This window comes from Theropithecus gelada, chromosome 3 (genome assembly GCF_003255815.1).
Source record: "Theropithecus gelada isolate Dixy chromosome 3, Tgel_1.0, whole genome shotgun sequence".
NCBI classification, from domain to species: Eukaryota; Metazoa; Chordata; class Mammalia; order Primates; family Cercopithecidae; genus Theropithecus; species Theropithecus gelada.
Genome location: NC_037670.1, coordinates 17,818,131 through 17,829,283, shown reverse-complemented (window position 1 = coordinate 17,829,283; position 11,153 = coordinate 17,818,131). Strand labels below are relative to the sequence as shown.

Below are 11,153 nucleotides of genomic sequence, written 5' to 3'. Positions count from 1 at the left end.
TGGAGTCCTGGGCCCAGGTCTCCTCCTGCCCCTCATTTGGGTTGTTGATGAGTTTGGAAACAGACTTTTTCTTTTTTTTTTTTGAGACAGAGTCTCGCTCTGTCGCCCAGGCTGGAGTGCAGTGGCGCGATCTCAGCTCACTGCAAGCTCCGCCTCCCAGGTTCACGCCATTCTCCTGCCTCAGCCTCCCGAGTAGCTGGGACTACAGGCGCCCCCCACCATGCCGGGCTAATTTTTTGTGTTTTACTAGAGATGGGGTTTCACCGTGTTAGCCAGGATGGTCTCCATCTCCTGACCTTGTGATCCGCCCGTCTCGGCCTCCCAAAGTGCTGGGATTACAGGCGTGAGCCACCGCGCCCGGCACTGGAAACAAACTTTTTAACCTCCAGAGGGAACCAAGTTAAAAATGACACTTTCGTCAATCGTTCATTAAATTCAATTTGGCTTCCTTCTGCTTTGGCCATAATCACAGTTTCTGGGTATTCAAAATTGAAGTCTGATGGGGCTAAAGAAAAAAATGTGGTTGATTCTACAGCAAAAGCCGCTGCCTTGAGTTTCACTAAGACTAAAAACCTTACAGCTGAGATAATTTTCCAAAAAAGGACGTAAGTCATGTTATTAAAGATGCCCTGTCCCAAGCACCCATGAGTCGGTGTTACCAGAATCTATGAAAACATCAGGACGACTCATTGGGCAACTAATGAACTTACACGTTTACAAAACAGTACTGGGGGAGAAACATTTCAAGGGCGGCCAAAGAGGCACAACTGCCTTGTGCTGTTTGCCCAAAATTCAACCCAGCGAAGACACTTCAGACAGTCCCAGGCCGTTCTGACCTGCCCAGCAGGCCCTCTGAGGTCTGGCGAATGGACTTCATCCAGCCACTGCCTCCCGAGACTATAAATACGTCGTGATGATTTGCATGTTCTCCTCCTGGGTGGAAGCGTTCCCTTCCTGATGTGCCACTGCCTCAGACGCCGCACACTCGACTAGAACAGATTCTCCCTACGTGACGGGCACATCTTCACACGCAGCGGCAAGGAACTCCACTGGCCAGGTCGTAAAACCAGTCTGTGAAGTCTGGTCCATATTATAGGGCTGTCATTGTGCCTACCATCCCAGTCCTGCAGACGGGCAGAAAGCACAGGTGGCATCACCAAGATTCAATTGGCAAAATTTCAGGAAGCACTAAAATTGCCCTGGCCAAAGGCACTTCCTGTGGTCCTTCCGAATCTAAGGTCCGCACCTTTCGGAAACTGCAAGTTGTCACCTTTTGAAATGATCACGGCAGGGTCAATGCGCAGAGTCCCTTCTGCTCTGAACAGTCCGTGTATTAAAGGAGACATGCTTCAATACTGTAAAGGAATAATGAAGGCGGTTCACACAAGTCACACCCTGGTCAGACAGTCTTTACACGGTGTGTTCCCAGGAGATAAAGGCACCAGACAGCACGACCTTCAGCCTGATCTTTTTCTCTACTGGAAAAGACATTTACAGAAAGATTTCCTTCAACCTCAGTGAAGAGTCCGCGTCAGGTACTCCTTACCAATCCCTGTGCTGTCAAACTAAAAGGTGTCGGCCCTTGGATTCAGGTTTCTCATTTAAAGAAACCTCTACCCCTGCTGGAATTCAGACAATGCCCTGAAATGAAAACTGACCCGAAGGTGAAGCAGGCGACACTAGAGCTTGACTGAGGTCACGTCCGCAATGAGGGACATGACTCCCTGGGACAAGTGCCTCCCGGCAACAACGGACAACATCACATTCACCAACTGATCTGTGACTTTCTGGAGGAAGAACTCGATCAAAAGGGGGAAATGTGAAAGAAAACGAAGTCGCCAATGCGAAGGCTTTCTAAGTGGAAGGGAGGCCGCGGGAGGCCTGCATTCACACGCCGACGGCCAGGCCACAGGACGCCCGTAGACTTGGACCAGCAGCTGAAGTCAGCCCCTGACGGCCTTCACATCTCCCAGCTGGGAGGGCCCTGAAGCACTAACCCACCAGAAAGGGCTTCATTTAGGATTTCTCCCCAGCCAATGAAATGCCTCCAAAAACCCTTTGTGGAAATCCCCTATGCACATCTCTCCAGGCCGGGCGAGGCGGCTCATACCTGTAATCCCAGCACTTTGGGAGGCTGAGGTGGGTGGATCACCTGAGGTCAGAAGTTTGAGACCCAGCCTGGCCAACACGGTGAAACCTCATCTCTACTAAAAATACAAAAATTAGTCAGGGGTGGTGGTGGCAAGCACCTGTAGTCCCAGCTACTCAGGAGGCTGAGGCAGGAGAATCACCTGAACCCAGGAGGTGGAGGTTGCAGTGAGCTGAGATCGCGTCACTGTACTCCAGCCTGGGCAACAGAGTCAGACTCCGTCTCAAACAAAGAGAAAAACCAAAACTCTCCAGTGTTTGCCTTCCAGGACACTACTCAGGGTCACCCTGACTCAGTTTACCCAAATCACAATCCTTTGTTTCCCAAATAAATGCTTTAGTTAATAGTATTAAAAGTGAACAATGAAAAAGCAGATTCAAAACCTATTCAAATGGTTCTAACTCAATGTGTTAGTATAGTCACAGCTGCTTACTGAAAACGAACATTTAAACTTGGTCTACTCCAGGAAGATGTGCGGAAAAAGGGTGAAGGGTGAGCCACTGGGCCCAGCCCACCGCAGGACAGCCCCCTGTGCTTGTGTGTGCCCCAACTCACAGTGACAACACCCTGGCCAGGCCTCTGCATGTTGGCTTGGTGTCATCTGCCTTGCACTGGAGTGAAACAGGGTCAGGCTGCCACCATTCACACAAATTTAAAAAATGAAACCTTTATCAAGGGAGTATCTTTGGACTGTTTTAAAAGTCTTTGGAACCATGACTTGGAGCTGGCAGAAGAGGCCGTGGCTGTGGACTTCGGCACAACCAACAGTGCTGAAAAACACTATGATTTACATCCATTCCAAGCTGCAAGTCCATCTTTTCTCCCTGCAACAAAAAGACCATTAGCTTAAAAAAGGGAGAGGGTTCCATCATCCTTGCAGCAGCTTAGACAACCCCTTAGAGTCCGCCTGGGCTCTCAGACCCAGTACCTCCTTCCAGGGATGTGCCCACACCCGGGTCCTTTTGTTAAATTACATCTGGCCTAAAGCTGGCCATTCTTTGAATTCCTACCTAGTGAACTGCAACCTAACGAAGCATGTGGACAAACTCAACCTAGTAAGTCTATTCTTGTAACAAGTAGCTGAGTCTGTCATAAGCTGCCAGTGGATCAGACCACACCCACATGACGCAGAGGCCCAGCCGTAGCCAATCAGGCTGTTTCCGTGCCTCACTTTCGTGTTCTGTCTTTAAGTGCTGCCTGCCCATGCTGCTGGGTAGAGCTTGCTGAGCCTCTCCTGGTTCTGAGTGCAATTCATGAACTGTTCTTTGTTCAAATAAACTCTAAAGTTTTTCTTTTTTTCAGACAGAGTCTCACTCTGTCACCCCAGGCTGGAGTGCAGTGGCATAATCACAGCTCATGGCAACTTCCGCCTCCCAGGTTTAAGTGATTCTCCTGCCTCAGCCTCCCACGTAGCTGGGATTACAGACATGCACCACCATGCCCGCGAGGCTAATTTTTTTTTTTTTTTTTTTTAGTAGAGATGGGATTTCACCATGTTGGCTGGGCTGGTCTCAAACTCCTGACCTAAAGCAATCCAACCGCCTTGACCTCCCAAAGTGCTGGGATTACAGGCGTGAGCCACTGCGTCCAGCCTCAGGTTTTCAACACTCTTGACCATTGTGTCTCACCAGGACCAAGCAAGAGCCTCCTCACCAGCCTCCGGCTTCCAGGCTATTCTCTACACAGTCACATCACACCCTGCTCTGCTCAGGCCCCACAGAGGCCCTCCTACCCACACATCCTCCCGATGCATCACTGGCCCAGTTGCTCCATCTGGGACACCAGCATCTCTCTGCCTTGGCCGTACGTGCCCTGGGGCCTCTGTACTCATTGTTCTGGCCACTGCCTCTTACAGCCCCACTAGCCTTCCTGGGCCCCTCCCAACCTCCCACCTCCGCCAGGCTGCGTTCTCCAGAGTTCTGCAGCATTTACCAGCACCTGGCACACAATCTTCTCACTGGCTGGTCTCTTCCCATCACAGTTAAACTCATAAAGGCCATACTGCCATCTCCTATGTGCCTAAAAACCTGGCAATTTTCAGACTTTTACAACTGTGGAATTCTTTCCCCAAAGAGGCCTCCCAGCAGTCTAATGAACAGAGGGCTGGTTGCTGTTGAGGATGACGAGGGCTTACAGGGCCCCTTGAGCAGACCCAGGAAACACTGGGGGCCCTAGGGGCTCTGGCAGAAGTGGTGTCCTGATGCAGATGCCACAGCACTCACAGGCCAGCAGGAGCGGCCCCTACCCTGTTCCACACCTGGTCACCATGTGCTTTCTGGGAGATGTGAAAGGGTTCTTCCACCTTCCGCTGGGTAGCAGGAAATGAGTCTAATGAGTCTATGCTCCACAGCTAACTACCATAAAGCAGTTTATTTTTCTTAAAAAGGAAGGTACATGGTCACAGTCCAAAATGTTTTATACAGCTCTCAACCTGGAAAATGCAATTGATGAAAAAGGCACTGTTTCTAGAACAAATGGGAAAAGAATAAATATGTCACCATTTACCTTGCACAGCTTTGAGTAACACCGTAGGACCCTGTCACACGTTCAGGGTCAATTTTAAAAGCTTGAGAAGGAGAAGACACAGCAAGGTGATGTCCTAGACTAGCCAGGCTCCGAAGGGAAGAGCTGTTTGTCCCTCCTCACTAACCCTCCTCTCTGTCACACAAGTGTCCATGTCACTGTTCCTCTAGCAGATGTGGAAAGTGGGTGCTCAGTGAGGACTCAGCCCCCACCAGCCTGAGGGTCACACGACACCATGGTGGGAAGTCACAAAGGGTAACGGGCCAAGAGGGAGAGGGGGGCTCCCTGACCTTGAGGACCCCTGAGGCACTGCTGCACCTTCCACAGATTCTGCGTCCAGCGTTGCCCTCTTTGCAGATGCCCCTCGTGGTGGTGGCACAAAGACCTAAAAATGATTTCTGTAAAATGGGTACCAGGAGCTCCCTGATAAAGCAGCTCATCCTAGAGAGCCTTTTGGAGTTGGTGTGACTGTCCTTCCTCATTTCTAGCTCTCAATAGTGAATGGTGGACCCGGAGGCCCCACGTGCACCTGCCAGCCAGGGTGAGGATGGGGCAGGCAGGGCGAGGGCGGGGCAGCCAGCTGGGCCTGGTGTGAGGAGCGGAGTTGCAAGTTTCCTACAGACAATCCACCGAGTGTCCCAGAGACGCCACTGAAAAACTTCCCGGCACTCTGATGTGCTGACGGCAGGGCCTGAACTGTCATCCCTCCAGGGGCTCCCTGAGGCCTCAGGCCCTCCCTTTGCAGTGCCAGGTCTGCCTTGCACATCCCAGGAGGAGACAAACAGGCAGCCTCCTGCTGCGTGAAGGCGACAGAGGGATTCACGGGGTCCGGTCACTCTGCAGACATTTAACATGACTCTTCTCCTTGCACCAGCTCCCCGGGAAATGTCAGCCCGTGTCCACCTGACGGAGGGCAGCTCAGCTCACCCGCCTGCATCTATCCTCAATGCGCTTAAAATATGAAGACACGAAAGGTGGCTGGTAAGGCCAGAGCTGGAGCCTGACAAGCACTCCTGCTTATGAGTCACCACGCGGGCCCTGCTGGCAACCGAGCTGGGGGTTCACAGACACTGCCTGAAAACACAACTGCCCCCGAGAGCAGCAGAGCCTCTTCGTCAGCCATGGCGGCTGGAAACGCCAAGGACAGAGCACAACTCTAGACGCGCTGCACCTCTAGAGGCGTGGGGCCTCTTCTGGGCTTAGGACCCCGCGAGGGACAGTCCTGTCCACCGAGCTCCTGGCTGGCAGCAGACGGTGACTCCGCGGCGACAGAGCCTGCGTCCACCCACGTCAGTTGGGTCTGGGAGCGGCCCCGGAGGAGCCTTCTCAGTAGGTGATCTTCCAGTGCGTGGGCTGCTCACATGCCTTCTCTTGGTCTCCGCAGAACCTGTTGTAAGTCGTCTTGGGGTCCAACCCCAGAATTTCTCTTTCCTCATGAATCCGAAAAGAAAATGTTGAGACTGAGGTGCCGATAAAAAACCTGCAAAGGACCACAGAGGTTCCAGAGTTAGGAAGAACTGAGATCACAGAGGTTCCAGAGTTAGGGAGAACTGAGATCACAGAGGTTCCAGAGTTAGGGAGAACTGAGAGGAGCAGGTGAGTGAAATGAGTTCCAGAGTTACATGGAACCGACACAGCCGCCCCCCTGCTGGCACCCCTCGCTCAGGTGCCTTTGACATCTGCGCCCTGAGGGGCTCTGCCTGATGCTGCAGCCCCATCCCCACCCCACAGTCAGCAGCCACCACACTCCTGTCCCACCACATGCCCCCCTCAGGAGCTCTCCTCTCCATCACCAAATCCCAGACCAGGCACACCGGTGCAGGTCAAATACCTCCTGGACCAGGCACACCGGTGCAGGTCGAATACCTCCTGGACCAGGCACGCCGGTGCAGGTCGAATACCTCCTGGACCAGGCACGCTGGTGCAGGTCGAATACCTCCTGGGGGTCACATGGTGAACAATGAGAGATTCCTACTAATCACAACACTGTCTAGCCAAGGCATGGGGGGTCCTTATCCTGAGGCACAAGAGAAATCACGGAGGTCAAGGACCCCTCCACACACAAGCCGTATGGGCTGGTGGGGACACCCTTCTCCAGGGGTTTCTTCACACCTTGGGTCAGCGGCCTGCCCATTCCTCTGGCTCCTGCACAGTCGGTTTCTGGCTCTCCAGCAGCACTTCATGAACTTCAAGAACAAGCAAACCCCAGAGATGTTTCCAGAGCAAACGTGACGTGCCCAGCACTGCACACGGAACCACAGGGCCAGCAGGCCACACAGGCCTGTGTGCTGCTGGGTGGGGGCATTGGTGGGGAGACCCTCACCACTCCACACACAGGGGCCTGTCAGAGCAGGCCGCGCTGGCCTGGAGGCAGAGCAGCTTCAGTGAGCTGGGCCAAGTGCTTCGCGCAGCTGAGGGCAGGAGGCCGAGAGCTCAGTGTCAGGCCTCCCCACAGCAGGCTTCCTGGGCTGGGGAGACAGCACTGCCAAGCTCGCAGTCAAATCTCAAGGCCACACCTGAGAAGCAGGGGCAAGCTTGTGACTGGGCTCCCACACACCTCCGCCCTGACCTAAGAAGTCAGCGCTGCCTCCTGTCTGCTTAACAGGTAAAGGGATCCACGCCCCACAGACAGCATCACCCGGAGCCTCCGTGGGTCTTACGCACAATGCCCAGAACACCACAGGAAACAGCAGATGTGTGAAGAGGCACCAGCTCAGGGCGCTCAGCATTCCTCGGGCAGGAGGGAGACAGACTAACCCACAGAGACCTACACACGTGCACAGTGCTAACCACGGGAAGACCATTCCCTCTACTTTCCTTTTTTATTGAACTCAAACTGTTTCACCCTAACCCTAACCTTGGTCTCCTATGCAGACGGGCAGACAGGTCTTTGGAGGAACAGAGGCCCAGCCCTACCTCCTACAGCAGCCCCATGAGAATGATGGCATGCAGGGCCCAGGCTCCCAACCTTGGGGACACTCATGGCAACCCCACAAGAAAGATCGCATGCAGGACCCAGACTCCCGGCCTCGGGGACACTCACGACAACCCCACGAGAACGACCACACAAGGGCCCAGGCTCCCGGCCTCAAGGACACTCACAACCCCACAAGAACGACCACACAAGGGCCCAGGCTCCCGGCCTTGGCGATGCTCATGATGCTCTTTAGCAACACACACAGCACCAATGACGCGCCCAACTCGAGGGCATGGGCAACTCTTAGGGCAGGGGGCAGATGGGGCAGAAACTGGGAATGACGGGAAAATGAGACACAAGAAGAGGTTCTGAGATGAGGCCAGCTATGCCAACAGCCTGCTATGGAGGAAGTCTGTGTGTGAGAATTAAAAGGGCAAGATAAACAATTAACTTCAGCCCAGGGAAACACTGAACCAGATGCTACAGGAGACTCAGACGAGGAGGTAAACAGTGTGGAAATGACCACTGTGAACACAGGTGACCATCTGCTCTGACACCGAGTACCTGGAACAAAGAACCTTTTGAAAGTCACTCGACCCGCTCTCGGCCGACAGTGAAGTGGGCAGGCTACACAGGCAACCATCTGCTCTGACACCGAGTACCTGGGACGGAAGAACCTTTGAAAGTCACCCGACCCACTCTCAGCCGATGGTGAAGGGGGCAGGCACCTGGCATGTGAGCAGATCCACTGGTCAATAATCGCAACGCCTCCGTCCTTGTAGAGCTCCAGCTCCTCCCACGTGGGTTCAAACCTCACCATCTCGGGTAACAGCTTTTTTAGCTCTTCATATTCTGCGAAGTAGAAGGAGAGACCCTTTGAACCAGATCCTCCGGTAGGAACAGATTTGTATCTCTTTAGCAGAAAGACATGCATACTTGGCTTCTGGTTAATTCGTTAGGAACTGGCTCAAAAGATGCAGACACACAATTCAGCTTTACCCTCCCAGGAATTAGTTGAAGATCATGCAGGCCTAAGTCTACCCAGAACGGAACCAGGGATCAAGACGAAAAGAAAGAAACGAAAGGCACTGAAGCTCCATACCCTTTCTGACGGCATCTGTGGCCACAAACACCTTGTCCAGCCGGTGGATCTTCATGAGGCTGCGGATCTTCCTCACGGCCCCTTCCAGGCTGGGTACGTCCTCTCTGTGACCCCAGATAAAATCTTTTCTTCTCAGATGGACTCCCAGGTAGGGGCCCCCTAGCGCCGAGCCCAGCTTGACCTAGCGAAGAACCACAAGGAAATGCGGAAACTGACAGGCGGGCTCGGGGCTCATCCTGGGCACCGGCTGGAACTCGAGATGCAGAGGGACGACCATTTCCATGTGGCCTCCTCCATGGGGTGGCCTCCAGGGCTGTCTAAGGGATTCAGGTGGAATCTCGGGGGCGACTTCACTAAGAAGACAGTGAAGCAGTATTAATTACCACCGATCATTTTATCTGAGTTAAAGAAAAGTATTTAAAAAGAGAACAGCATGTGGAGACTCATGCTGCAAACTTTTGCTCCGAGAACCACTGCAGGGACGTGCCAGCTCCTGTGGATGAAGCAGCTCACAGCTGCAAACTCCCCAAGAGCCAGAATGCTCTGCTGCCCTCTTGACAGCACCACCTCCTGGCTGGAGGCCACCAATGCAAATGGTTACAGCAAATTCTAACAGAACCCTGCTCTAAGGAAGGAGAAAGCAACAGCTAATTCCACCACCTGCAACATCCTGGCTGACCACAGGTCCGGAGTCTGTCCACATGACAACTTCACTGCAGCATAACCAGCATTTGAGAAAGCCAGTGCACTCAGCAAAACTACAACCAAGGACCCCGCCAGAGTCCACCTCACTCCCCTGCCACCTCCACAGAGCAGGTGCTGGTACCCACGGCTGGGAGACCTGAAGACGGATCACATCACAGGACTCTGCAGACATTCCCCAGCACCATCCCAGGGCCTGGAAGCCCCACTGGGTGGCTAGACCCAGAAGAGCAATCTCAGTCACTGCAGCCCAGCTCTCAGGAAGCCCCACCCCTAGGGGAAGGGAAGAGCACCACAGAGCACCCCGTGGGATGAAAGAATCTGAACAGCAGCCCGTGAGTTCCAGATCTTTCCAATGAAATAGTCTGCCCAAATGAGGAGGCAGAAAACCAATTGTGATAATATGACAAAACAAGGTTCTATAGACCCCCAAAAGATCACAGTAGCTCCCCAGCAATGGATCCAAACCAAGAAGAAATCTCTGAATTGCCAGATAAAGAATTCTGAAGGTTGATTATTAAGCTACTCAAGGACATACCAGACAAAGGTGAAAACCAACTTTTCACTTTCTTTGTTGGCTTTCTGTCTTGATGACCTGTCTAGTGCTGAAAAAGGTGAAAGGTGAAAAAAATACAGAACGTGGATGAAAAATGCTCCAGATAAATAAGTATCATAAAGAAAAATCAATTCCAACCTCTGGAAATGAAAGACACGCTTAAAGAAACGAAATACACTGGAAAGTTTCAATAATAGACTAGAACAGGAGAAGAAAGAGCTTCAGAGCTTAAAGACAAGGTTTTCAAATCAGCCCAATTCAACAAACACAAAGATAAAAGAATAGTAAAAAAAAAAAAAAAAAAGAACAAAGCCTCCAAGATATTTGGGATTATGTTAAACAACCAAACCTAAGGATAATTGGTGTTCCTGAGGAAGAAGAGAAACCGAAAAGTTTGGAAAATGTATTTGAGGGAATAATTGAGGAAAACTTCCTGGTCTTGCTAGAGATCTAGACATCCAAATACAGGAAGCTCAAAGAATACCTGGGCAATTCATCACAAAAAGATCATCGCCTCGGCACACAGTCATCAGGTTATCTAAAGTCAAGACGAAGGAAAGAATCTTAAAAGCTGTGAGCCAAAAGCACCAGGTAACCTATAAAGGAAAACCTATCAGATTAACAGCAGATTTCTCAGCAGAAACCCTACAAGCTACAAGGGACTGGGGTCCTATCTTCAGCCTCCACAAACAAAATAATTATCCGCCAAGAATTTTGTATTCAGCAAAACTAAGCTTCATAAATGAAGGAGAGATCATCTTCTTCAGACAAACAAATGCTGAGAGAATTCACCACTACCAAGCCAGTACGACAAGAAATGCTAAAAGAAGTTCTAAATCTTGAAACAAAACCTCAAAATACACCAAACTAGAACCTCCTTAAAGCATGAATCTCACAAGGCCTACAAAACAACACAATTAAAAAAAAGAAAGAAAGAGGCCGGGCGCAGTGGCTCACGCTTGTAATCCCAGCACTTTGGGAGGCCGAGGCGGGCGGATCACAAGGTCAGGAGATCGAGACCATGGTGAAACCCCGTCTCTACTAAAAATGGAAAAAATTAGCCGGGCGCAGTGGCAGGTGCCTGTAGTCCCAGCTACTCGGGAGGCTGAGGCAGGAGAATGGCGTGAACCCGGGAGGCGCAGCTTGCAGTGAGCCGAGATTGCGCCACTGCACTCCAGCCTGGGCGACAGAGCGAGACTCCGTC

General features: G+C 52.0%; 1 protein-coding gene across 2 annotated transcripts in view; it reads right to left on the bottom strand.

Moving 5' to 3' along the window:
* Window positions 1-4,501: 4,501 nt before the first annotated feature.
* POFUT2 (protein O-fucosyltransferase 2) overlaps window positions 4,502-11,153 on the bottom strand; it is a 24,024-nt gene continuing 17,372 nt past the window's right edge. The window contains exons 7-9 of one of the 2 annotated variants that reach the window (XM_025380623.1): window positions 8,692-8,872; window positions 8,318-8,441; window positions 4,502-6,152 (exon numbers count right to left, since the gene is read on the bottom strand). In XM_025380623.1, the coding sequence (XP_025236408.1) occupies window positions 5,999-6,152; window positions 8,318-8,441; window positions 8,692-8,872 (459 nt within the window). In that variant the 3' untranslated portion in view covers window positions 4,502-5,998. Of the gene's footprint in view, window positions 6,153-8,080; window positions 8,154-8,251; window positions 8,442-8,691; window positions 8,873-11,153 lie in introns of those variants that run through there. The other variant, XM_025380624.1, reaches the window with a different exon arrangement.